The sequence below is a fragment of the Macrotis lagotis genome, chromosome 1 (genome assembly GCF_037893015.1).
Source record: "Macrotis lagotis isolate mMagLag1 chromosome 1, bilby.v1.9.chrom.fasta, whole genome shotgun sequence".
Classification (NCBI taxonomy): domain Eukaryota; kingdom Metazoa; phylum Chordata; class Mammalia; order Peramelemorphia; family Peramelidae; genus Macrotis; species Macrotis lagotis.
In genome coordinates, this window is record NC_133658.1 from 900,098,062 (window position 1) to 900,123,409 (window position 25,348).

General features: G+C 59.8%; 3 protein-coding genes across 9 annotated transcripts; 2 read left to right on the forward strand and 1 right to left on the reverse strand.

Moving 5' to 3' along the window:
* The first annotated feature begins 91 nt into the window (after positions 1-91).
* On the forward strand, positions 92-3,414 carry PRODH2 (proline dehydrogenase 2). Of its 2 annotated transcripts, none has more exons than XM_074218856.1 (10): positions 92-418; positions 530-723; positions 812-947; positions 1,047-1,136; positions 1,214-1,294; positions 1,430-1,597; positions 1,683-1,849; positions 1,959-2,069; positions 2,862-2,951; positions 3,106-3,414. In XM_074218856.1, the coding sequence occupies exons 1-10, from the start codon at positions 134-136 to the stop codon at positions 3,377-3,379; spliced, it is 1,596 nt and encodes a 531-aa protein (XP_074074957.1). In that variant the 5' UTR covers positions 92-133; the 3' UTR covers positions 3,380-3,414. The 2 variants fall into 2 exon arrangements, with proteins under 2 accessions (XP_074074957.1, XP_074074956.1); XM_074218855.1 differs by having other exon boundaries at positions 96-418; positions 2,862-2,947; positions 3,106-3,349.
* A 189-nt stretch (positions 3,415-3,603) lies between these two features.
* Positions 3,604-12,900, forward strand: LOC141509360 (inactive serine/threonine-protein kinase TEX14-like). 6 transcript variants are annotated; one of them, XM_074218846.1, is made up of 20 exons: positions 3,604-3,660; positions 6,044-6,279; positions 6,487-6,589; positions 7,693-7,807; positions 7,887-8,049; positions 8,430-8,593; positions 8,702-8,762; positions 8,856-8,980; positions 9,131-9,229; positions 9,443-9,569; positions 10,292-10,485; positions 10,589-10,746; positions 10,895-11,088; positions 11,160-11,235; positions 11,310-11,395; positions 11,490-11,648; positions 11,747-11,912; positions 12,046-12,119; positions 12,606-12,701; positions 12,797-12,900. In XM_074218846.1, exons 3-20 carry the CDS (start codon positions 6,583-6,585, stop codon positions 12,821-12,823), a joined length of 2,091 nt encoding a protein of 696 aa, XP_074074947.1. In that variant the 5' UTR covers positions 3,604-3,660; positions 6,044-6,279; positions 6,487-6,582; the 3' UTR covers positions 12,824-12,900. The 6 variants fall into 6 exon arrangements, with proteins under 6 accessions (XP_074074947.1, XP_074074949.1, XP_074074948.1 ...); XM_074218848.1 differs by having other exon boundaries at positions 6,044-6,202; XM_074218847.1 differs by having other exon boundaries at positions 3,643-3,660; positions 6,179-6,279.
* Positions 12,882-24,570, reverse strand: ARHGAP33 (Rho GTPase activating protein 33). The gene is made up of 22 exons (XM_074218844.1): positions 24,353-24,570; positions 21,413-21,510; positions 21,217-21,301; positions 20,952-21,032; positions 20,686-20,820; positions 20,450-20,542; positions 19,928-20,050; positions 19,766-19,843; positions 19,614-19,680; positions 19,467-19,532; positions 19,201-19,350; positions 18,679-18,781; positions 18,417-18,561; positions 18,241-18,323; positions 18,022-18,129; positions 17,624-17,769; positions 16,719-16,860; positions 16,490-16,635; positions 16,326-16,400; positions 14,781-15,410; positions 14,278-14,666; positions 12,882-14,084 (listed from the first exon to the last, which is right to left on the reverse strand). Exons 1-22 carry the CDS (start codon positions 24,356-24,358, stop codon positions 13,269-13,271), a joined length of 3,765 nt encoding a protein of 1,254 aa, XP_074074945.1. The 5' UTR covers positions 24,359-24,570; the 3' UTR covers positions 12,882-13,268.
* Positions 24,571-25,348: the final 778 nt, after the last annotated feature.

Here is a 25,348-nt window from a genome sequence, read left to right on the forward strand (position 1 = left end):
AGAGTTTCTTCCCCTGCCCCCCTCCCAAAACTTGAACTCTGCCCCAAGTATGGTTAATGAGTTACCCATCCCTTTATCCACCCACCAAGGAGCCACTGACCCTAAATGTGCTCCCCACCAGTTAATTGGTCATATGCCACCCAAGAGGTGGGGAAATTGGGTTTTGGTTCCATTGATTGTGCTAAGGGTCCCTTCCTTTGTGCCGGGAACCCAGGAGGCAGGCAGAATGCTTAGAACCAGCCAAGTACTACGATCTCTATCTCAGAGCACCTCCCCTTTGCAGGGTGCAGGAGCCCAGAGGCCAGTTTTGCGGTTTGATGGAGAAGCTTTTCGTTTGAAAAAGACAGGGGAACTAATCAGGGCCCTGTTGGTGCTTCGGACCTGTGCATGGCCCCCATTGGTCACTTATGGTCTAACGGTGAGTGTTTTGATCCCCAACCATGGAGGGAATTCTTTTAAGTTCTCCCCAATTCCAATTCCAAAGTCTTTTCCTATTGTAATTCTCTTTTTCCTTCTTCCTATTACCTAGCTTCTGTCTTGGTCCCAGAGGCTCCTGGGCTCCCGGCTCTCTAAGGCACTACTTCGGGCTTCAGTGTATGGGCAGTTTGTGGCAGGGGAGACCACGGCTGAGGTGCAAGACTCTGTCCAGAGACTCCAGGGACTTGGACTGCGGCCTCTGCTGGCTGTGCCCACTGAGGAGGAGCCAGGGACAGATAGGGGAGGGTGAGCACATGGATCAGGGGAGGGAAGTTGAAGGGGAAGCCAGAGAGAAGCAAGGAGTCTAACAAATCAGGTTCTCTCTGGTCTGCAGAGAAGCCTGGTATGAAGCAAACCTGGATGCTATGTTGCATTGTGTGGACCTGTCCTGTGGTCCCCCAGGATCCCTGCCACCCCAGCCAGCCCTCATGCAGCTCAAAGTGACCGCCCTGACCAGTGCCCAACTCTGTGTAAGAGACCTAAGCCTGGGGGAGAATGGAGGTAGGGCCTAAAGCTAGGGTCCTGAACTGTGGACCCTCTTCTCCCTCTCCCCCTTTTGCTCACTGCAGAAGGAACTGACCCTCCAGCTCAGGGAGACTGGAACTGCTGCCAAGGAACTAAGTCCGGAGAGGTTTGCTGCTGCCATGGAGAGTGATACGGTAAGCACCTCAAACCATCCCAAGCATTTCTGAACATCTCCCTGGAGCCCCTGAACCCAACTTCTGCTCTTGCTTAGGACCTCTGGATTTCCAGTCTCAGCTCTAAGCAGAACCAGCATCTTCGGGCCTCGCTGAGCCGCTTCCATCGCATTGCTCAGGTAAGCCCAGCCCTCAGCCCCAATTCTTCCCAAGGTCTGAACTCTCTTCTTGGCCCTCATTTGGCACAAGGCCTACCCAACTCCTTCCATGGCCAGAGTCCCATGGCCCCATCTCTCCTCTCCTCTTCTCCACAGTATGCCCGGAACCAGGGGGTGCGGCTGCTGGTGGATGCCGAGTACACCTCTCTCAACCTGGCCCTGACCCTCTTTGTATCTTCCCTGGCCGTCCGCTGGAACTGTCGGGAGGAGGCTGATGGGGACAGGGCTCCCTGGGTGTGGAACACCTATCAGGCCTATCTCAAGGTAGCAGGGAGCCAAACAGCACCTAGGAGTGGTTGGGGGTTAGGACCCAGGCCTTTTACATCCCTGGCCTTCACCACCTCCTCAGGACACATATGAGAGGCTGGATCAGGCAGCAGAGGCAGCAGAGCAAAAAGGTCTGGGCTTTGGGGTGAAGCTGGTTCGTGGAGCCTATCTGGAAACAGAACGGGCACTTGCCCAGAAGAGTGGCACAGCAGATCCTACGCAGCCCAACTATGAGGCCACGAGCCGAAGGTAGGTAAAAGGGGACTCCCACAGTGGGGGGGGGAGGGTAACTGCCAGGCCCCGATTCCTCTGGGTCATGGATCCCCTCACCTTTCTTCCTATTCACCCCTTTTCCCAGTTATAGCCGATGTCTGGAGCTGATGCTGGGACATGTCAGCCGCCGGGGCTCACAATGTCAGCTTATGGTAGCTTCTCACAATGAAGAATCTGTGCGCCAGGCAGTCAAGAGGTAAGATGGGGCCAGAGGATGGGGGAGATGGGGAAGTGTCCCTAAGGAGGCAGGGAAGGGCAAGAAGAGGGACTTGGGAGATCCAGAGCCAGGGAGTCGGGGAGGTCCTTCAGGGGTCACCATTTCATTCTTCTTATTTCAAGAGGAGGGAAATTCATCCAAAGAGATTCAATGAGGTCCTAGGAGGCAGGGGTCTGAGCTTAAGGACTAGAGGGAACCCTGAATCATACAAGAGAGAGAGAGACTGAAGGGTTAAAGAGAGGGAAATGGGCTCACTAAGAACTTCCCCACCTAAACTTCACACCAGGATATTTGGTTAGTGGAAAGAATGCTGGACTGACATCAAGTCAGAACTGGCCTGTGTTCACATTCTGTCTCAGAGCCGTGCAATCATGACAGTCATTGAACCTCTCTGAGTTTCATTTTCCTCAACTGTAAAGGTGATTGTAAGGAGAGAGAGAGAGAGAGTGCTGTATAAAGTGGGCTCTTATTATTCCCTTGCCATTGTCCTTTTTGTCCCTCCAAGTCTGATTCACCTCAACAGTGGGCTCTGGGCTGGGCCCCAGGAGGAGCCAGTCTCTGCCCACACAGTTAAAGCCCCTAGAAAAGCTTGGGACGAGCTAGGTCTCCTAGGGAGGCAGCCTGGAGCCTGAGGAGGAGGAGATGAACCTGGGGAGGTGGGGGGCAGCAGAGCGCTGGGGGCCTCATCCCTCTCCTATACTGGGGACTGGCAGAGCCAGTCTCCATCCAGTGGCTCCCAAAGGACATTAACCTTGCTCTCCAATGCCACAGGATGTCAGACTTGGGCATTGCTCCAGATGGTGCCGTGTGCTTTGGACAGCTGCTGGGCATGTGTGACCATGTCTCCCTTGCCCTGGGTATGTATCACCATCACAGACCAACCTATCCTCAATCCCTGCTCCCTCAGGCCAGGACAGCATTGGCCTTCAAGCCTTCTCTCTTCCCCACCTGAACCCATCCAAGCCCTGAGCCCAGTCTCAGCCTGCCAGAGGGCCTGCTCTCTCTTCTCCCCCAGGGCAGGCTGGGTATGCCATCTACAAGTCCATCCCCTATGGTTCTCTGGAGGAGGTGATTCCTTACCTGCTTCGTCGGGCCCAGGAGAACCGAAGTGTGCTTCAAGGGGCCAGGAGAGAGCAAGGGCTGCTGGGCCAGGAGCTGCTGCGGCGCTTGTCTCGACGTCCTTAAGCCATCACCCCTCTGTCCTGTCTTTCTGTCTCCCAACCCCACCCCATCATCTGCCATTAAATGTCTCTACCACCACCTCAGACTCTGTTGTTGTGTGGAGCTAGGGCCAGTAAACACAGTTTCCCTAGTCCTTTGACTGCTGGGCAAGCAATTTCTGGGCCTCAGTTCCTTCATTCACAACCTGAGGGGATCAGACGAGATTGTCCCCCAGGATTCCAGTCTGTGGAATCCCTGCATTGGAGGGAGGGTGCCTAGGGAGGAGCCGTTCTGAGCACAATCAGCCTGGCATGGAGACTAAGTGCCCCATTCTCTAAGCCTCTTTGGGGGAGTTCTCTGAAATGGGAGAAGAGGCTGAGAAGGTGCCTTGGTTTCTGAGGCCTGTTAGGTATCTGGGAAGGGCAAGGGGTTCAAGGTTGAGGGGGCATTATCTTGAACTTTAATCTCCTCTTTGAGACCTCTTGACTGCAGAGCAGGCAGAGGTAAAAGCTTTTCAACTTTTGAGACCCTCTGAGGGATTCTAAGAAGGTACATAGAGTCCTATTTTGGGGTCTCTGGCTGAGGAGAGCCTGAAGGGAAGGGTACCTACATCTGAGTCCCTCTGAGGAGTCTTTAACTGGGAAACAGTGAATATGGGGCTATCTTGGTCTCTGCTATCCTTAAGTATCTGACTGGAGAGAACCTGAGGGGAGGGCCCTTTTGGGAAGTTTGAGTGGGCAAAGGCTAAGAGATCACTTGATGGGAAGATACTGAGAGGGGTCCCTCTGTTAGGTCTTTGACTGAAGGAGACCCTTCAGTCTCTGAAATCTTTGACTGGGGAAAAGCTAAAGGGAATCCAAAGGAGTCTCTGGGCAGCAGCAGCTGAAGGATGGGTACCTACCTCTACTGGAGTCCCTGATTGGGGGTAGGGCCCCCCCGGGGGAAGCCGAGATGGTATCCCTTGGTTTGTGGGCTCTGACTGGAGGGGAAGCCCCTCTCTGGAGTAGATTTGAGGGGTCCCTCAGACTGTGAGGGATGAAGGAGAAGCTAAGGAGAGGGTCTCTCAATCCATGAGGTCTCGGGGGATGCAAAGAGGGCCCCCTGTGGAGTGTTTGAGTTCATGGAGATTGTGAGGGGATAGAATCCTTTGAGGTGATGAAGATTGTGAGGGGATAGAATCTCTTGAGATATAGGGAGTCTGAGGAAATTAAGGGGGGGGCTCACTCAAGGGAGGGGTGCTCAGCTTACGGAGTTTTGGAGAGGATGCCCTTTGGTTTACAAGATCTGAGGGGAGTCTCTGAGAGGACAGAGAGAGGTCTTGGGTCTATGGAGTCTCAGGGGTGATGATGAGGGGAATCCCTCAGTTTGTGGCATCTCTAGGGGGATCAGAGGTCCAAAGTCTAGATGAGACGAGAGGGTCCTCTGTCCTCTAGGAAATAGATTTATTCCATCTTGGTACTGATAGAAGTCTAAGTTTGTGAGGTCTGTGGAAAGGATCTCTTGGTCTAAGATCTGAAGTGAATGGGTCCCTCACTGTATGAAGTCTGGAGAGTTTCCTTTGTCTCTGGTTGGGGTGATGGCATGAAGAGGATCCCTTGGTTTCTAGAGAAGGTAAAGGGGACTTTCTAGTGTCTCTTAAGGGGGTCTTGGTCTATGGAGTGGGTTAGAAATGTCCCTCAGTTTGTGGAGTCTGAGGGTCTGTGGGGTTTGAGGAAGGTCTCAGTCCATGGGGTTTGAGGAGGTGTCTGTCTTTCTGATTCAGATGAGAAGAGAGGGGTCCCTCAAGTTTATGTAAAGTGTTTTCTGCTGAGTTAAAGGGGGTCTTTTGGTGTCTTATGTGGGATGAAGGATGGTTCCCAAGTCTGTGGGATGTGGGACCCTAAGTTCATGGAGTTTGGGAAGTTCTTTGGTCTGTGGAATGTGTGAAAGGGGGTCCCTGTCTCAGTGATGCGGTGAGGGAGTTCCACAGCATGTAAAGTGATCTGTGGGAGGGTCTTTCAGTCTCTGGGGTGAAGAGGTTCCTCAGTCTATGGGTTGGGCTAAAGAAATCCCTTATTCCATGGGGTGAGGTGAGGATTCCTGAGGTGCAGTGAGGGGGTCTGAGAGGTCTGCTCAGTTTTTAGAGTGGAGTGAGGGATCCTTTGGTCTGTGAGGCAGGACACAAGTGGTACCTCAGTCTCTGGGGTGAGGGGAGTCCCTCAGTCTGTGCTTTGGGGGACGGAATTATCTCTTGGTCCCTAGATTGAGGTGAGAGGTGTCCTTTAGTCTGAGGGGAGAGGTGTCCCTCAGTGACTGAGGTGTAGACTCAAGGGGTGTGTGTGTGTGTGTGTGTGTGTGTGTGTGTGTGTGTGTCTGTGTGTGTGTGTGTCTGTGTGTGTGTGTCTGTGTGTCTGTGTCTGTGTGTCTGTGTGTCTGTGTGTGTGTGTGTGTCTGTGTGTGTCTCTGTGTGTGTGTGTGTGTCTGTGTGTGTCTCTGTGTCTGTGTGTGTGTGTCTGTGTCTGTGTGTGTCTGTGTGTGTCTGTGTGTGTGTGTGTCTGTGTGTGTGTCTGTGTGTGTGTGTGTGTGTGTGTGTGTGTGTGTGTCTGTCTGTGTGTGTGAAGAGAGTCCCTCAGTCTGCAGTATGGTGAAGGAGACCTTTTAGTCTCAAAGGGGGATGAGGGGAGGCTGCTTTGTGTGTGTCTCTGTTATCTACAAGGGATAAGGGGAGGCCATTTAGTCTGTGGAATCTGGAAAGGGTTCTTATTCTGGGAGGTAAGATGAAGGTTTTTTGATGGGTGTCCTTCATTTTTTAGGATAAGGATCCCTCATTTTTTCAAATGGAGGTGGGGTCCCTCAATCTGAGAGCTAGAGCAGGAGAAGTCCCTCAGTCTCTTGGAGAGTCCCTTCGTCAATGGAATTTGTGGGAGATCAGTATTCTGTGTTTTAAGGGAGGTCTCACAAGTCTCTGGAAGGTGAGAGGGGTACCTTAGTTTGTGGAAAGGCCCTCAGTCTCGGCATGGGGATGGCCTTCAATCTCTAGAGGAATGAGGTAAGTCTATAAGGAGAATGAGAGGGGGGTCCCTTAGCTTCCAGGGAGAGGTAAGAAGGGTCCTCAGTCTCTAGAAGGGGATCCTTCAGTCTCTGGAGGAATGAAGGGGAGCCCTTAGTATTTAGGAGGGTAAGGGGAGGGTCCCTGTCTTTGGGGGTATGGGGGTTCCCTCAGCGATGGGGGGTGAGGGAGATTTCTGTCTCTAAGGGGAGAAAAGGGAGCCTCGAGTCTCTGAGAGGATGAAGAAGTCCTCCATCACTTAAGAGAGGAAGGAGGCCTCCAGCCTCTAAGGAGGACGACTTCATGTCAGGTAGGGCTGAGGGGGTCTCTAAGGGGGAGGGGGAGGGAGGTCTTTATGGGGGAGGGGCTGAGGGGGTCTCTAAGGGGGAGGGGGAGGGGGAGGGAGGTCTTTATGGGGGAGGGGCTGAGGGGGTCTCTAAGGGGGAGGGAGGTCTTTATGGGGGAGGGGTCCTCTTAGGGGGTGGGGGGCTTCTACAAGAGTAAGAGGGAGGAGGAGGCGCTCTAACTGGGGGGCTGAGGGGGTCTCTAAGGGGGAGGGGTGGTGAGGAGGGTTTCTCAGAATAAGGGGATGGGGAGGGTCTCTCAGGTGGGTGAGGGAAGGGTCCCAGGGGTCGCTAGCCGAGACAGGGGTGAGGGGTTTCTTTAGGAGGGGAGGGCGGGGCTGTAAGGGCGGGGGAGGGGTCTCGGGTCCCGCCCCCCCCCCCCCCGCGACCCCTGACGTCACTAACGGCCGCTCTCGCGCCCCCGGCGCTTTCCCGCTCCGGCCCCCGAGCCGCTCCCACCGCGCAGGCGCCGTAGGCGGGCGGGGGAGGGGAGGCGAGGCGGCCGCGCCGCCTCTGCGCACGCGCCGCCTCTGCGCACGCGCCCCCGTCTCCCGCCCCGCGGCCGCGCAGGCTTGCAGGCCCCGGAGCCGGGTCGAGGCGCGGCCCCAACGGTCCTGGCGCCCCTCGAGGCCGCCGCCCCCCGCCCCCTCTCCCAGCCCCTCCCCCACCCCGGGCCCCCCCAGGCTCGCCCAAGCCCATCCGGCCCCCAGCGCCTGCCCCTGCCCCAAGACCCCGTCTGACTTTCGAAGACCCCCTCCAGCCCCCAGCCCCCTTTCTCCCCATGGGAGTTCCGCCCGCCCCCTCCGAGGCCCTCGGCTGAGCCGGGCAGCGCCCTCATGCCCACGGTGCCCCGGCACTGCCCCGCGGAGCTCCGCGTCCTCGGCGAGCGGGACAGCCCCCTGGCCCAGCTGCACCGACTGGCCCTTGCTGGGGGCCCCTGCTGGCGCCTGGCCCGGCTCCTCAAGAGAGGTGGTCCTTCGGGGGGGGGCGCGGGCACGGGCTCGAGGCCACCCGCCGAGTGGGCAGGCCGGTCCGTGCCCGGCCTGAGGCTCGTCCCTTCCCACCGCAGGGGTCCAGGTGGATGGAGAAAACTCGCTGGGCCAGACGGGCCTCTTCCTGGCGGCGCTGCTGGGCCGGGCCGCGGCCGTCCGCCGGCTGCTCCGCTTCGGGGCGGACCCCAACCAGTGAGTCGGCCCGTGCCCGTCACCAGGCCCTGCCCCCGGCCGCGGCCCGGCCCGTGACTCCGCTTCCCCCCTCCCACAGCCGCTGCCTGGACGGAAGTACCCCGGTCCACGCGGGAGCTTTCTCCGGGCACTGCCCGGTCCTGCTCCGGCTGCTGCGGGCCGGCGGAGACCTGAGGCTGCATGACCACCAGGGCTGGACGCCGGAGGACTGGGCCCAGCGCGCCGGGTCGGAGAGCTGGGAAGTGAGCGAGCGGGGGGCAGGGCCCCCCGAGACAGCGGGAAGGGGGCGAGAGGCCTGGCCCGATGCTGCCAGCTCAGGCTGGCGCCGCGTGGCTGGCCCCTGGGATGGGGAGGGGCCCGAAGGGGCAGCCCCTCCGTGCGGGATCCCGGGGCCAGGATGGGTCAGGAGCCGGCCAGGCCCCGAGGATGGCGCCTGCAGACTCTGCCGGGTGGGCCTCTCCCTTTGGGGTGGGGGGGACCAGGAGGAATCACAGAGAGGAGGCTCGAGACCAAGATCTGCGGAGGCCTTTGTCCTCATGAAGCCCCCCCGTGGGGGACCCCATAGGACCTGGCAGCGTGGGCATGTGTCTCTGGCTCTCCCTGCCCCCGCCTTTCCCTCTAGGTCTTGGAGCTCCTTCGAGAATGTCGGGCCAGAATGTCCATGCTGGCCCAGGGGGGTGAGACTGCCCTGGCCTCATCCCTGGGGGAGCTGTGTAGGCTCCGGGCTGGATCTCTGGGGAGCCTCCACCTGCCCAGGTCCTCTCAGCTCCAGCCTCAGGCTGAAGGGTAATTGCTGCTGTTGCTTATTCCTCTACTGCCCCACCTGGACCCTTCTCCCATGATTCCCCGGGGAAGGAGCACTCCCTGGGTGCTGACCTCCCCCACTACCCCCAGGTCACTGTGGGCCAACCGGATCCAGAGGTCCCCCCAGGTGCCAGGGCTGGGATTTGGCCAGGTAAGCAGGGTAGGTGTGGGAGATGAAGGAAAGGGGAGGCAGGGTGCCACCCCCCGGGGACCTGCTGAGTAGGGTCTCTCCCTCCCCCCAAAGCTGAGCAGCCTGAGGCCTCTGGGCCTTGTGTCTGGTGTTTCTCTGGTTGATCCTGAGGAGCTGCTGCCAGCCCAGGGGGAGCCTGACCGGACCTATGAGAGTGGCAGCCACACCATTATGGTCAAGTGAGAAACCTAGTCTTCTTGTCACCCCAGGACCCTGTTCCCTCCTCTCCATGCCTACTTCTCCCCCTCCCAGCCCCAGTAGCCCTCTTCCTCCAGCCTCCTCTCTGGAGGCCTCCCCTTACTCACTGATTTCCTTCTTATGTCCTGAAGCCTCCTGTGGAGGGGGCACCCAGTGACCGTTCGGAAACTGAAGCCACCCCCCGCCCCAGCCGTTCCTGATCTGCTCCTGTCGGACCTGAAGCACTGCAGGTACTGGCTGGTTGGGAGGCGGCTTTGGTCTCTGCCCTCACCCTCAGCCAAAGAGTAGACATCTAGTGGGCACTGGAGTGCTGGGGACATGGAGAGCAGCTGATGGGGGCTTCTGCCCTCCAGGAGTTTCTGATGGGAGCTGCTGAGATGCCAGCAGGAAGGCTGCTGGGCAGAGGTAGCGGGAGCCCCTCCCTCTAGTCTTGTCTCCCACAGCATCCTCCATCACCCCAACTTGCTGCTCCTGATGGCCCTGAGCCTGTCCTCTGACCTGGCAAGCCTATCCCTGCTGTTTGAGCCCATCCTGGCGGGCTCCCTCTACCAAGTGCTGCACCTCCATGGGGTAAGTCCTGCCAGGCTCAGGGGGCACCACTCGGGGGGGGGCTCTCTGAATGCTCTCACCTTTCCCTCCTCTCCCTCCTTCTGAAGTCTCATAGGACCCAGGGTTAGTGAGGGGCCCCTTCCTGCTGGGACCTCAGAATGACTCAGAGGGAGAGAAGGGGCAGGGAAGAGAGAGCCCTTGGAGGAGTGGCATCATCCCTGCCCAGGCACTGTGGAATGAAGAGCCACCTGGGATCCTGGCAAACCCCTTGTCCTGTCTCTGTTGATGTCTGAATAATGGGGGTGCCCGGCTCTGCTGGGCCTCTGTCACACAAAGGGTCAAAGATGAGAAGGGTGTGACCTCTTCCCCATTCCCCCCTTCTGAGGAGCCAGGGTGAAGTGACTTGCCTGGCATCATACAGCTAGTAAGTAAGTGTCTGAGGCCAGGTTTAAACTCGGGTCCTCCTGCCTGCAGGGTCAGCTTTCTATGCAGTCCCATCCAGTGACCCCTTTATTTAGTAGTTTGGGACTGAAGTTCAGAGATGCCAGTGGCCATCATTGATTCCATGCCCCCCCCCATTTATCCTAATTACCCATGACCATCTTCTCATAACAGGGCTGGACCCCTAATGACAGCTTTCTTTCCATTCCCATTCCCCCAACCCAATGTTTTTTCCCCTAACCCCAAGCCAGCATTGCCCTGGGGGATGACTGAATGTGTTGCCTGCCCTCTCTCCCCACCAGGATGAGTCCTGCCCCAGATTGCCCCCCGGATTCCCCCCAGGGCCGCTGCTGTTACAGGTGCTAGAGGCTCTGCTCTTCCTCCAAGGCCAGGCCCGGGCCCATGGGGGCCTCAGTTCCCACGCGGTCCAGCTCGTCCGACCTGGGCTGGCCAAAGTCAGCAACCTGGAGCATGGGCGATCCTTGCCCCGGCCCCAGTGAGTGACCCTAGAGGCCCTGCTGCACTATGCTGCTCCCCCCCACCCCTGCCGAGTCTGCCTCCATGCTTCTGACTCTGCCCCCCTCCCTCTGGCTCTGCAGGCCAGAGCGAGCCGTTCTTTGGGGAGGCCCAAGCCCAGGGCTGCCTCCACCCTCTGAGCTGTACCCCTGGCTGCCTCTGGAGCTGATTCGGGGAGACACCCCTACCTTGACTTCCGACTTCTACAGCTTCTGCCACTTGGTCCAAGAAATCTTCACTGGTTAGTGATGCCCCCCCCCCCATTTATCCTCCTAATTACCCATGACCATCTTCCCAAAACAGGACTGGGACCCTAATGACAGCTTTCTTTCCATTCCCACTCCCTCAACCCAATGTTTTTTCCCTAACCCCAACCCCCCCCCCCATAGGGAACCTTCCCTGGGCCGGACAAGAAGGTCTGCAGGTCCAGGCAAAGATGGAGTCTGGGATAGGACCAGCTCTCGATCCCCAGGTTCCCTTGACCTACCGGTCCCTGGTCAAGGCAGGCCTGGGGCTGCGATCTCGAGACCGAAAGGGTAGCCTGCAGGATGCCCGCTACAAGTTGAGGGTGGTGTTGGCTCAGGTACAGACTGGGGGAGGGCTAGGCTTGGGGGCAGACCCCAGCAGAGAGTGACAAGGTTGTCCAATCTCCAGGAGTCTGCACTCAAGGAAACTTCTTTGGGGAGTATGGGCAGCCCCTCCTCAGAGCCAAAGACACCACCACCACCTGGTAAGGAGGGGCAAGTGGGCAAGGAGGGCGACCACCCCTTGTTCAGCATCATTTACCTTGCCCTCCCCAAACAGAGCAGCTAGCTGAGGTGGATTCCAAGGTCACTAGCACACCTAGGCCTCCGTCCCCTAAGATGGTCCCGAGCCCCAACCCATCTGAGGTAATAGGGGTGTTGATGGGAGAATTGAGGGGCAGTGGGGCCTTGGTCGGGGCCTAGAGAGAGGAGGCCCTATGTTCCTCCAATGCCTCTTTAGACCTTGAAGTCCCCTGAGAGCAGTGGGGCCTGGGGGAACACCTGGAACGCCCCAGCCTTGGACTCGGGAAGCAGCCTGACCCTAGGGAGCAGCCTCAACCTGAGCTTCCAGTCTGAAGAAGCATGCTCTGAAGAGAAGCTGCAGCCCCCCAGTCCTGAGGTAGGAAGAGGCCCGTGGCCCCTCCTTACCTCTCCTCCCATCACCTGGATGCCTGACTGCCCTGCCATTGACCCAGGCCCTTCCTCCCTTCTTGCCAGAGGCCAACCCTGCTGACCAGCCTGCAAGAATCAGCCTCCCTGCTGGGCCAGGCCCAGGGCTCCCTGGAAAGACTGGAGAGGAAGTTCTCGTCTAGGATCGCAGTCCTGCATGGTCTGCTGGGAGATGGTCCACTGACACCTGCATCCCCATACACCTGTCCCCAGAGTTAGTGAGGATAGGTGCAAGGACAAACCCCTTCTTCCTTCCCTCGAAGGGAAAGACACCCTCCCCCAGTGGGCTGAGGATTCCTCCCCCGTCTTCCAGTGATTGAGGACCTCCCCCCCCCCCCCCTCCCCAGGTGGCTCCAGTCTTCAGGAATGCATAGACCTTACAACCCAGGCTCTATCCTTGGACAAACAGGGTCAGATTCAGGTAGGGATCTGGGGGCTTGGTTTAAGGTGACTGTTACACAAATGGGGATTCATCTCCATGGCATAAGGCTCCTGAGCCCCATAATCTGAAAAGCTCAAAGGAGAATGCCCAGATTGACTTTGCCCACCCATAGACCCAAGAGGCTGCCCTTTCTGCTTCTTGTTGTCATTCAATAGACATTTTGGGGTGCTATGGGCTCTAGGGGACCCTAGGATTAACATGATCTAGACAGTAGAACAGAGTGAGGCAAAGATGGGGTGAGGAAGACTTTGGGGAGCTGGGCTTTGAAAGGACGGACAATTGTATTTTGATGAGGATTGTGATGCCCACGAGTCATCACTGACCAGAGAGGGCACTGGCTGCACCTCTGAACAGGTCTGCTCTCATGGGGTGTCCACTAGTCCTCCCCAATGACTTTTCTGAAGTGTCTTTGTGGGCAGGGCCACACTTGCAGTCACCCACTCCCTCTACTCTCTTCCTTGCCAGGTGCTGGGCCCTGAGCTGATCGAGAGCCCCTTCACCAGCATGGATTCCTCTCCTTGCACCCCAGGCATTGTCCTCCCCAGGCTAGATCTGCTGGAGGTACAGTAGGGTGAGGGTGGGGGATGGAGCAGATGATGTCCAGGTCCAAGTTCCATGCCCCCCCCCCAACCCAGCCGCTCTGGCTCTTGTCTCAGGATCGTGGCCACCAAGGAGCTGAATAGTGGAAGCAGAGTCTGGACAATGTGGGCTACCCGACCCCAAACTATAATTCAATAAAGCTTCAGATCATTTTACTTTATTTGATATACACAGGATTTGAGGACATGCTGGGGGGGATCCTGGGGGTGGGGGAAGAGATGAAGGGTCTTAAAGTCTTCAGTCTCTCCCAAATTAGTGCAAGAGACCCCAGGGTGGCAGGAGAGGTGTAAAAAGGAGGGCAGAGAAACTACAGTAGTTACAGGTCGAGATCACATTTGGGAACCAGTTTACAAAGTTAGAAACTTGAATCAGAGTTGGGAAAAATTACAAAATGGATCCATCGAGTTGGGGCCCCAGGGCCGGTGATGGCAGGACCTTGGTTGGTGGTCATCACCAGGCACACCCAGCTAGGGCCCTCAGGATTCCACCCCTTCAACTTAGGGACCATTTTACAAAAAATTTGGGAGATCAGCAATAGCTGTGTGTCTGGCCCTTGGCATGGAGGGACCAGCTTGGGGGGGGTAGGTAGGAGGGTGGGGGGCCAGCCCCCTCTCCATGTCCATCCCTTACATTTCCATATTGAACTCCATGAGGAACCTCCCCTCCTTTCCCATAGGCCTGGGTGGGGGTCCTGTAGAATAGGAGGGGATCTGGAGAGCCCCAGGGTCGAGGAGGCCGGGGTCCCCAAGGTGAGCGCAGCTTGTGGGGGAGTCGAGGGGCTGGGGGACCAGGGTCAGAGCGACTTCGGGGATGGGCAGGAGGGGAGGAAGAGGAGGAGGAGGTAGGGGAGGGTCCACCCCCACCCAGAGGCAAGTTGACATAGACAGGTTCCAGGTGGGCCGGGTGTCGCCGGGATTCTTGGGAATGGTGGCAGAGGTGGCCAGGTTGGGAAAAAGGCTGCAATGCTGGGGGGTATGGGTGAGGTGGGGGTGGGGGGTAACAGAAAAGGAAGTCAGGAGAACCTTGGGGTGGTGACTGTTCCCGTATTCCATAGGAAGTATTGAGCCCCTCAGGGCCCTGGTAGAAGGGGGCCCAGGGTCTAGGCAGGCCTGGGTAGGGAGGCCCCTCACCTCCACCAATCTCATAGTACAGGTTTTCCCCCTTGTCAGGGGGCAGAGTGGGACCACGGAGGGTCCTCCGGGTAGGAGGCTGAAATCCAGGCCGGAAGGGAGGAGGAGGAGTACCCAAGGAGTGAAGAGGGGGCTTGGGGGGCCCAGAGAAGGCTGAGGGACGCTCCTTGAGGTTGGGAGAGGCCACAGCCGATGAGAAAAAGGAGGCAGGCACCTGTGGAGGAGAAGGCCACTTGTGGGGGGGCCCCCAGAGGACTGCAGAATCTAGATAAGGGGCTACCCCCACTTCGTCAAATGCTGTGTTTTGGGGCTGGGGTTGAGAGGTCTAAGGAGCCTGGGCCCACCAAAGACATCTCAACCCCGCAATAAGGGACAGACCCAGAGTCCTTCCTGCTATTCTTACTGACCTGGGCAGGACCTCTCCGTTCCCTCCGAGGTGGACCAGAAACATGTGCGCGCAACAGGCCTCCATCACTCTGCTGCCGCTGCAAGGAAGCCAGGGGCCCCGGGGCTTGGGAGCTGGAGTTCACCATGGAATAGAGGGGTCCGGCCCCCCCCGGCCCCGGAGTTTCCCCACTCCCTTCCAGGGACAGGGAACGTCGGAAGGGGGAGCGAGGTGTGGGTGGGACCGTGCCACCCATCTGGCGCTGCCGCTGGGATGCCCTCTGAGCCCGCTCGGCCAAAGCGAGGGCCATCAGACGGGCTGGATTCTTGGGGGGTGGAGGAGGAGCCCCTCCAGGGCGAAGGAGAGACAAGGGCACAGGTAGAGGTGGGGACTCAAACCCAGGCACAGGACCTGTACAGAGAGGAGGAGACAAAGGCCATGAGATGGGGACAGTCTCAAAAGGGGGGCCCAGATGCTGGGGTTCCAGGGGTTTGGGGGGTGCCGGGGTTGGGCGAGGTGGCTCACCCAGTGACCCTTGTAGGTCTCTCTGGCTGCTCAAGGACAGTTTACTACGGATCTCCCTTTGGCAGCTGTCGCTCAGCTCAGTCTCCGCACTGCGCAGCAGGAGAGGAATGAGCTGGGGAGCAGGGGTGGCCGGTGGAGGGGACGGGGTGGCGGGGGCCCCACCCCCCAGCAGCTCCAGGACAGCGGGGGGCACAGAAACAGCCACAGGCTCAGATATATCAAGGGCAGTGGGGGGGGCAGGGCTTGCAGGGCCTCGAGGAGAACGAGTTGGGGGGGTGGCTTTCTGGGTGAAAGAGCCAGCAGGGGCTGGGGGGGCAGGGCTGGAGGGAGGAGCAGGGTCCCCAGGGGTGGGGCTGCTGCACCGGAAGGTGAGAGGATCAAAGTCGAGGCCTCTGAGCCCCTCCAGGCATCTAGGGGGACTAAAGTCCAGGTCATCGCCATCATCCAGCCAGGCTGACACCCGGTGTGGGGGAGAGCCCACCAGCTCCCCGCTCCCCACAGATGAGGTGCTGGTGGAGGAGGATGAGGTGGTGGAAGAGAGGCTCTCACAGGAGCCAGCCAGGCCGGGAGCCACGGGGAAGGCGTCGCTGCTGGACCGGGGCCGGCGCAGCCGGTGGAGCCTCTGGAGGCCTGTGGGGAGGCAGGGAGTTGGTGGCTCCGGCGCCAGCCCCCACCTTTCTCAAGCCCCAGCTCTGTCTGCCTCAGTGTCCTGGGTCTGAGGCCCGTTACCCACCATCTTGGCTCTTCCGAAGCCAGTGTGGCCTCCCCTTCCTCCCCTCCAGAATCCCAGCCTCCACTGCTGGACTGTCCAGAGCTGCCCAGGACCTTTCTCGATGAACTGTGGCCAGAGGGGCATGGCCCATCTCCTAATGCCTGAGCGGAGCCGGCGCCATCCCTCCTCTGCCAAGGCCACCACTTACCAGCCCTACCATTTCAAGAACATGCTGGCTGCCTCTCTCCTTTGCCTGATTATGCCATCTGGGCACATGCCCACTCTCTGTACCCACCTCATTGCCAGGACGAGAGTGCCCAGCCCACGTAAAATGAATGCTGTCAGGGGCCCTCCCCAGGCGGCTCCATATCCTCTTCCAGTGTGTCTCCCTTCTGTGCTCCTGCCCCCCCGCATCGTGCTCTCCCTGCTGTCTATCGGCATCTCAAACTCTGACCAGTCTCCTCTGCTCTGTGATGTCCGTGGGGCGGCCAGATTTGGAGTCAGATCCCAGCTCCAGCTCCGATACCAGGGATGTAGACAAATCACTTACCCTCTGGGGTGTGGGCCTGGATGACCCCTGGGGTCCTTCTAGCCTGGATGACTCTTTTCTGAGACCCTATCTGAAGCAACCCCCCCCCCTCAAGCTGGCACTGGCTGCAGGGCCCCACGGGTGGGGGGCCCATCTGGGTCCCACCTGGGAGCCCTGGAAGGCCCAGCACACGGGGACATCACGACACAAGTTGGGTTCAAGGGTGTTTGGAGATGCTGAAATTGGCCCAACTGTGGTTTTCAGGGAGGCCCCAGGCACCCAGCCACCCCTGGTGGGGTCTCACCGGCTCCGCTGGCCTGGGAGGACAGTGACTCTTCACTCCTAGCGGATCGCAGTGGCGCCGTTTCTACTGGGCCACCTAGGTTTCCAGAAGAGACAGGGAAGCAGTTGTTGGGAAGGTCCCAGTGCCCTGTCTGCCCATCGACCTTGGCCCAGGGGCCCCCTCACCTGGGGGTGGCTGGGAACCTTGGCTGGCTCCACGCCAGGGCAAAGGCTTCTTTCGGACCGAGGAGGGGCCTCTGCCCAGGGCAAAGAAGGTCTTCCAGCTGCTGCCACCTGGCTTCCTGCGCTTTTCTCCAAAGACCCCCTTCCTCCTATATAAGACAGAGGGTGAGTTGGCATAGTCTCTGGGCTGGGGTCTTTCTCCCCACCCTCCCTGATCCGGGGTGTTACTCACTGGTCTTCAGGTGAAGGAGGAGCTTTGATTCCCTGTCCCAACAGCCTCCCCTGTGACCGAGCCTGAGCCTCCTCTAGGGAGAGGAGGCGAGTGGAAGGTGCGCTGCCCACAAGAGACTTGGGCCTGGAGAGGAGACAGCGACCTGGGGAAGGGATGGTGGGAAAATCTGTCAGCCCATCAAGTCATTCCATCCAACATGCAGGCAAAGCCAAGCACAGCCCCCACCTCCCCTGGGAGCCCTGGCAGGCCAAGCCCCCGACCCAGAACAGCAAGGCAGGGACCCTGGGATTGGAGACAGGAGTGGGGAGTGGCTGGGGGGACAGGGCAGCTTAGAGGAGGAGGGGGGAGGAGGAGGGGCATCAGCAACAGGCGAGGAGGAGGAGGAGGAGGAGGAGGCAGGAATGAGCTGATGAGGCAGAGGCGGCGGCGGCGGCAGCTGCAGGAGGAAAGCCGACTCAGTTACCTCGGCAAGGCCCAGCCGTTGATCCGTGTCTCGCAGGGGTCCAGGGTTTGTGGGGCAGGGGTGGGAATGAGAGAAGGGGATGTGGCAGGGGTTTCTTGGGAAAAGGTGATCTCTAAATGGGGGGAAGAGGGGATTGGGAATACCCAGGAAGGGGCTATGGGTTCTCTCAGTACCCGCCCAGTCTCCCCTAGTCCCAAGAGGGCCCCAGAGGGAGCTAAGGGATGGGGGTGGAGATGCAGCTTCCGGGACCAGTGGGGGATCCTGAGACGAGGAGCTGAAATGAGAAGGAGGCCAGGGGAGGGGGCAGGGCTCTTGGGGTCTCAGGGCACAAATCCTGGGGCCCCACCCTCCCCCAGTCTCTGGCTAGCCTTCTCAGTCCCAAGGAGCGGGACCTTCCACCTCCAGGAGGATTGGCACACAAGCACCCGGGGAGCCGGCGTACCTGCGGGGTCGAGGCCTGCCGAGGTGAACGTGTCACTGAATAAAACATCCACATGACTGAGAAGAAACTCCACGACGACAGACTGGACGCGGACCTCCCGGAAGGCAGCGGCGCCTCCCAGCCCCACTGACTCTAGCTCCATTGACCTGTTGGCCCAGGGAATGCAGGGTTTAGGGGGTCCCTAAAGATCCCAGAGGCACCCCCCCAAAGCCACTCTTCTGAGGTCTGCAAGACCAGCAGCCAGGATCATTTATTATTTCAATTCAACATTAATTAATTAAATGCCTCCTAAGATTAAGGCACTATGCAGAGAGCTAAGGAGACACAGGGACTCAATTGTGCCTTTCCTAAGGGGTTCCAGCAGAAGTAGAGGGCTAGGGGCTTTCTCCCCAACTCACCGAAGCAGGTTGGGGGCCCACACAATGGCCAGGTTTCTGGCATGCATGCTGGTGTTGGCACTGTGTTGGGCCATGCGAGACAGGTGGCGAAGTAGGTACTCCAGGGTCCTGGAGGGGGGACAGGGAGGGAGAAGGGTCACTCACTAAGCCCCTCTGGAACACTGCCCCTCCAGGGACCCAGCCCAGCCTGACTCCCTGGACTACACTAGCTGCCCATACCGGTAATGAGGTGGGGGCAGTTGCTGGATGACATCGTGAACCCGAACCAGCCGCTCTTCCTCCCCAGGCACGGACATGGCCTCCTGGGGGAACAGGGTGATGAAGAGGGTGTTTGCAGGCCGGAGCTGCGGCCCCTCATGCCTGAATCTCCCTGGATGGACCCCCTTCAGACTTACACTAAATTTTCCATAGAGCTGGTAGGTGAGCAAGGGGTTAGGCAGTTCTCGAAAGTAGAGTTTGCAAAGGGAAGAGACGCTGTGGATGTCCTGGAGGAAGGCTGGTCCGCTCAGCTCGGGGATCCGCTCACTGTCAAACTCGTGCCTGGGACCCAACCCCCCCAAGAGCAGAGAAGTTATCAGGGCTCTGCACAGCCTCTCCATTTCAGGGCCCTGCTTCCAGGGCTCTCCTCCCTCCCTCCCTCACCTCTCACCTCCCTACCTCAATTTCTGGATGTTGGAAGAAACCCCTGAGAGGCGGTAGATCCCATCCACAACCCCATGGGCCTCAATAAACTCCGAGCAACAGCGCAGAACTTGGGGAACTAGAAAGGATGATGGGGGTCAGTGGAGGAGGATGCAAATTATAAAAGGGGTGGGGAAGAACAGACGTGGGAGATAAGACAGGCGTGGGTCTCTAAAGGGCCATGTTTTCCCTTATATGTTAGTGATACTTTCCCTGGAGACAGCCTGGACTAACTGCTCTGGGCTTGGAATGAGACCTGTATACAAATCCTCTCTCTGGCCCTTACTAGTGACCATGAAGTGAGGGTGATACCTGTAGCACCTACTTCATAAGTGTTGAAAACACCAAGTAAGAGGTGGTCAAGTAATCTTCGTAAATCTTACACAACTAGGTCAACGCCAGTTATTCTAACTGTACCAACAAGGAGAGAATAGAGGAACCCCTCTTAGAGGTGGCTAGGGAGGGGCCCATCGAGGGAAGACGTGGCCAGGCCCTCACCATCTTGGCCAGAATTGCTGAGATGCTCCCCAAGGTCACAGCCAAAGACTCGCTGTCGAAGGATGCCCCGCTGCCTGAGCCGTTGTCGAGATGGCCGGGAGCGGATGAAAGAACGCAGGAGGCCTGCCAGCTTTCCTCGGGGCCGGGGCACTGTCCAATGGCAGTGTGGGAGAGAAAAGGGGTGTTTGATGAAGGTGGGGGAAGAGCAAGAGAGGGAAGGGGTGGGTGGGGACAGGGCATGGGGGTGAGAGCCCCAGTTCTGTTACCTGCTGTTAGAGAGGGAGGGCCCTCCCTTAGGGGAGCTGGGATGCTGGCTGTGGGGCCATCAGAATCTGTGGGGGGAAACCAGCATGGATGGTTCCAGGTCCCTTCCCCCCTCCTCACCCTCTTCCCAGGCACTGCCCACTTGTTACCAGCTTTGACTCCCAGGCCTGGTCGTTCGGTGAATAGCTCCACACACTCACTGGGGAAGAAGCCAACCTAAGGGAAAAGGTCCAAAGGTAAAGGTCAGATCACCCTAGCATCCCTCAAGGTCCTCGCCCTCTCAGCTGCCCCCGCTTTCTACCTGGAATCCATGTTTTCCACGCCACCAGCTTCGGTCTTCGGTGGGTGGCATGTCAATCACAGAGACAATGTCACCAACCTAAGGAAAGAGGGGAGCAGGAGCCATCAGAGAAAGGTCAGAATCCAAAACAAGCCCCGCAGCCCCTTCCCCCGATCAAGTTACCTCAAAGGACAGTTCATCGGGGGCCTGGGCTGTGTAGCGCTTGACCACATGCGCTGCAGCCACCGCGGGAACATTCAGGGAGGCCTCCTCGCTGAGCAGCAGCCGGCGGCCGTGGTTATCCAGCTGGGGGCAGAGCCAGGGAGATGGGTGTTGGCGGGCCCCCACTGCAGGCATGCCACTGTCCTCCCACTCACCAGGATTTTCCCATTCCACGCTTTCCCAAGTTGTTGTTGAGGCGCACATGGCAACCCCTCCTCCACCCCAGCCGCCATGGTCTTCCCTGCAGCTCCCATGCTCTTCAGGACCAGTGACACAGACTGGGCCAGTGCCCAGCTTCTCCTACTTCTGACTCTTCCCTTTCCTCTTCCATGTCCTTCTTCCCCTTACATGCATGCATCTGAGCCACCATCCAGGCCTTCTTCTCAGTTTGACTCACTTAGCCTGGTTCCCTTCCCACACTAGTCTAATTTTTTCCCTCCCTCATACTCTGCTCCCCCTTCCCTCCTTCCCTCCCTCTCTTACTTCCATCCAGGTAAGCACAGGGCCACAGTTGAGGTTACTGTCCACCAGGCCAGAAAGGGTTTCAAGATACTGTAAGAGCAATGGCACTAGCAGCTAGATGGGGAACAAAGTAGGAAGGGATTAGTTGGAACCAAGATACCCCCCTTCCCTACACTCCTCACTGTTGAAATGCCCCCCCTGTTCCTTTGGGGAAATGACTCCAGTTTTGAGGACTAGGGAATGGGGGGGCACTTCACCTGATTCCGGGAGCCCTCGGGAGCTGGAGGCAGTTCTGGAAGACGAGAGAACCGACGGTCAAAAATGCATCGATGCAGGTGGCTATCCAGGGAGCGGAAATCCTCATAGCTTCGGAGAACAGGCCAGGACCGACCCTAGGGAAAGAGTCCAGCAGGGTGAAAGGGACAGGTTTTGGAAGGCTCATGAGCTAGACAAATCATGAGCAAGGCTAGGGTACTGATCAATCAATGTAGTTGAGGGGGAAAGGTGGGATCAAGGGTCTTACCTGACAGGTCACCTGGACCCCAAACACCAGCTCACTATCACTAGGAAGATTGGAGCCTTCACGATCTGGAGATAGTAGCAGCTGAAAGGGAACAATCAAGGACCAAAGCCCAGGACATGTGGTCCCCCACCCCAATGACCTGAGGCAAAACATACAATTCACAACAGAAGAGAGGGGTAGATATCTGGACAAGAGACTGCTCTGGGGGGTAGAGGTCATCTTGGGATCTCATGCTGCCATGACCAGATGAGAGGACCCCAAATACCTGAATGTGGCCAAAATCAACATTCTCATAGTGGAAATGGGCACAGTCAGCCAGTCGGGGAAAGGGGCCACGAGGGGCAGAAATCCTAGGGATAAAAATCATAGGTCACCCACAGCACCTTGGCCTGGTCTCCCAGAATTGGGAAGACCTGGATGCTCACCTCCTAAAACCCCAAGCAGCTACCATCTCCTCGTACCTCTTGCCAGGTTTCCCTTTTACATTAGAGCCCCCTGAAGGGGGCAGGGGCTGTACAGGCCCCTCTCCTGGACCATCCAGGTTATCTGTGCTTCTGGCCTGTGGGCAGAGAAAGATGCCTGAGGATTGTCTAGCCCTGAGCTAGAGCATCCCTAGAGCCCAGAGCTACAAAGGAGCCCAGATGCTATTTCTTGAACAAGAGTAGAGTCAGAGAACAGGACAAGGTGGCCACGTGTGTGGCTGTGACAGCACTAAAAAAAGAAGTCTAATAGGATTCAACTGTCAGCAAAGGCAGGGCTGGAACATTCCACTTTGTCTTCTGTGATGATGGTAGGAACTGTACAGAAGGGGAGTGGTATATGCATGTGTGGGGGGGCAGATGAGGTTGGAGAAATAACTATCAATAATCAAGAATTCACATTTATGGAGCACTTCCTATAAACATGGTTTCAACCGGTCATCCTATCAACCCTGATAATATGTGCTGTGATTCCTATTTTACAGATGACGAAACTGCTGCAGACTGCGATGAACGGTCTTGCCCAGGGTTACCCAGGAAGGGGGGGGTCTGAGGCAGGATTCAAACTCAGGTCTTCCTGATTCCAGAACCAGCACTCTATCCACTGAACCCCTGGCTGCCCAAAACTGCCCCAAGAGGAGACAGGAAGAAAGGATGCAGAAGGGGAGAGGGGAACGAGGCCTCCTGTGAAGGCTGCGGTTAGAGAAAGAAATGAGGGTCCATGAGGAGAGGGGAGGGCAAAAGACGACCCAGATCAGGCTGAGGGGGCCAGCTGGAACGAACAGGGCTGGGCTGGGGAAGCAGCAGGGTAAGACTGTGATGGAGCAGGACAGACACAATGTCCAGACAAGTGGCAAAAATTGAGATCAGAGGAGGGCTGGAGGGGACCAGAGCATAGGGCTGAGGATCAAAGGGCCTGGACCAGGGACAAAGGAGGCCATGGGTAGCCTGAGGTGACTAAGAATCAGGCTAAAGTGGGAAGGAAGGAGGGACCAGGCTGAGGAGTCATGGAGGACAGATCAGGTGGAGAGAAGGGCAGACTCTCAATGAGGAAGAGGATGGGAACCCACTTTAGGAGAGGAGGATGGAGACCCTGGGGGGGCAATGGAGACTGTGGATGAGGAGGATGGAGACCCTTGGAGAGGGTAGAGACCTTGAGAAGAGGGTATGGAGATCTACTGAGAGGGATGGAATGACCTGAGAGAAAGGATGGAGTCCCTGAGAGGGGGGCAGAGAGATACTGGGAGCAGGGAATGAAGACACTGGGAGGGAGAATGGAGACACTGAAAGGGAGGATGGAGACCCTGAGGCAGGAGGATGGAGACCCCGGGGGGAGGATGGAGACCGGAGGGGAGGATGGAGACCCTAGGGGGAGGATGGAGACCCAGGGGGGAGGATGGAGACCCGGGGGGGAGGATGGAGACCCGGGGGGAGGATGGAGACCCGGGGGGAGGATGGAGACCCGGGGGGAGGATGGAGACCCGGAGGGGAGGATGGAGACCCAGGGGGAGGATGGAGACCCTAGGGGGAGGATGGAGACCCAGGGGGAGGATGGAGACCCTAGGGGGAGGATGGAGACCCAGGGGGAGGATGGAGACCCTGGGAGGGAGTATGGAGACCCGGGGGGAGGATGGAGACCCCGGAGGGAAGGATGGAGACCCGGGGGAAGGATGGAGACCCGGGAGGGAGGATGGAGACCCTGGGGGGAGGATGGAGACCCGGGGGGAGGATGGAGACCCGGGGGGAGGATGGAGACCCGGGGGGAGGATGGAGACCCGGGGGGAGGATGGAGACCCCGGGGGGAGGATGGAGACCCGGGGGGAGGATGGAGACCCCGGGGGGGGAGGATGGAGACCCCGGGGGGGGAGGATGGAGACCCCGGGGAGGGAGGATGGAGACCCCGGGGAGGGGAGGATGGAGACCCCGGGGGGAGGATGGAGACCCTGGAGGGAGGACGGAGACGCCGGAGGGAGGATGGAGACCCTGAAGCAGGAGGATGGAGACCCTGAGGCAGGAGGATGGAGACCCCGGGGGGAGGATGGAGACCCCGGGGGGAGGATGGAGACCCCGGGGGGAGGATGGAGACCCCGGGGGGAGGATGGAGACCCGGGGGGGGAGGATGGAGACCCCGGAGGGAGGATGGAGACCCCGGGGGGAGGATGGAGACCCCGGAGAGAGGATGGAGATGGGGGCTAGGATGTAGATGGGGGGATGGAGACCCTGGGGGAGGATGGAGATGGGGGGATGGAGACCCGGGGGAGGATGGAGACCCCAGAGAGAGGATGGAGATGGGGGGGGAGGATGTAGATGGGGGGATGGAGACCCTGGGGGAGGATGGAGATGGGGGGGAGGATGGGGACCCCGGGGGAGGATGGAGATGGGGGGAGGATGGAGATGGGGGGGGAGGATGGAGATGGGGGGGGAGGATGGAGATGGGGGGGAGGATGGGGACCCCGGGGGAGGATGGGGACCCCGGGGGAGGATGGAGACCCCGGGGGAGGATGGAGATGGAGACCCCGGGGGGGATGGAGACCCCGGGGGAGGATGGAGACCCCAGGGGGAGGATGGAGACCCCGGAGGGAGGATGGAGACCCCAGGGGGAGGATGGAGACCCCGGAGAGAGGATGGAGACCCGGGGGGAGGATGGAGACCCCGGAGAGAGGATGGAGACCCCGGGGGAGGATGGAGATGGGGGGGAGGATGGGGACCCCGGGGGAGGATGGAGACCCCGGGGGAGGATGGAGATGGGGGGGAGGATGGGGACCCCGGGGGAGGATGGAGACCCCGGGGGAGGATGGAGATGGGGGGGAGGATGGGGACCCCGGGGGGAGAAGATGATGCTGGGGGGACGGGGCTGAGAAGGGGGGCTGGAGCCACGGGGGAGGATGGAGCCGCCCCGCGGCCCCGCCCCCGCCGCCTCACCACCATGGCCAGTCGCGCCGCCGCCGCCGCCGCCGTGCCCCCGTGCCCCGGGCGGGCGAGGGGCCCGGAGCCGCCCAGGCCGCGCTGCTGCCCCTGCCCCTCCCCCGCCTCAGGCCGGAGCCTCCGCCGCCGCCGCCGCCGCCATGGCGACACAATGGGGAGAGGGGCGCGCGGGCCGAGGCCACGCCCCTAACGGCCCCAACGGCCGGGCGCGCGCGCGGGGGGCGTGCACCGAGAAGGCCGCAGCCAACCAGGGGGAAGGGCGAGTCCCGCCCCCGCCCCGCCGGTTCCTCACTGGTCAGGGCCCCCCGGGCCCCGCCCCCGAGCCCGCCCCCTCGGGAGCTGTCCGGAGGCGTCTGTCAAACAAAGCGGCTGGGGGGGGGGCGCTATCCCCGAGACCCAGCCCCTGGCCCGGGCCCCCGCTGCCCAGTCGGGAGGGCGGACTCCGCAGCCCCGGAGCGAGGGGCCCTTCGTCTTCTCCCCCAGCTGACCGCCGGAATCTGGAGCCTCCTTTCTATAGTTATTATTTTGAAGTGTTTTGCAAGGCAAACGGGGCTGGGGACTGGGCCGAGGCCACACAGCTAGGCCACCGTGAAGCGGCTGAGGTCGCCCTTGAAGTCAGGCCCTCCGGACTCCGGGGTCGGTGCTGTGTCCACTGCGCCCCCGGCCGCCCCAGGCCTTCTTCCTATCCCGCCTCTGCCCCCTCAGCCCCTTGCCGCCGGGACCGGCCCGCCGCCCCTCCGCGGCCCCAGCCCCTTGCCGCCGGGACCGGCCCGCCGCCCCTCCGCGGCCCCGGCCCCTGCCCCTGCCCCGCCGCCCCTCCGCGGCCCCGGCCCCAGCCCCTGCCCGCCGCCCCTCCGCGGCCCCGGCCCCAGCCCCTGCCCGCCGCCCCTCCGCGGCCCCGGCCCCTGCCCCTGCCCCTGCCCCGCCGCCCCTCCGCGGCCCCGGCCCCAGCCCCTGCCCCGCCGCCCCGGCCCCGGCCCCTGCCCCTGCCCC

Excerpts from the sequence above, each read along its gene's own strand:
- PRODH2 (XM_074218856.1), top strand. The coding sequence starts at position 134 with ATGCCACCCAAGAGGTGGGGAAATTGGGTTTTGGTTCCATTGATTGTG. Across the intron at positions 1,137-1,213 it reads CTGCCATGGAGAGTGATACG|GACCTCTGGATTTCCAGTCT; the intron begins GTAAGCACCTCA and ends GCTCTTGCTTAG. Across the intron at positions 1,295-1,429 it reads GCTTCCATCGCATTGCTCAG|TATGCCCGGAACCAGGGGGT; the intron begins GTAAGCCCAGCC and ends TCTTCTCCACAG.
- ARHGAP33 (XM_074218844.1), bottom strand. Across the intron at positions 19,844-19,927 it reads CCGATGAACTGTCCTTTGAG|GTTGGTGACATTGTCTCTGT; the intron begins GTAACTTGATCG and ends CTCTTTCCTTAG. Across the intron at positions 18,130-18,240 it reads CTGCCCCCACCTCATTACCG|GACCCTGGAGTACCTACTTC; the intron begins GTATGGGCAGCT and ends TCCCCCCTCCAG.
- LOC141509360 (XM_074218845.1), top strand. The coding sequence starts at position 7,460 with ATGCCCACGGTGCCCCGGCACTGCCCCGCGGAGCTCCGCGTCCTCGGC. Across the intron at positions 8,594-8,701 it reads CTCCAGCCTCAGGCTGAAGG|GTCACTGTGGGCCAACCGGA; the intron begins GTAATTGCTGCT and ends CACTACCCCCAG. Across the intron at positions 11,913-12,045 it reads CCCATACACCTGTCCCCAGA|GTGGCTCCAGTCTTCAGGAA; the intron begins GTTAGTGAGGAT and ends CCCCCTCCCCAG.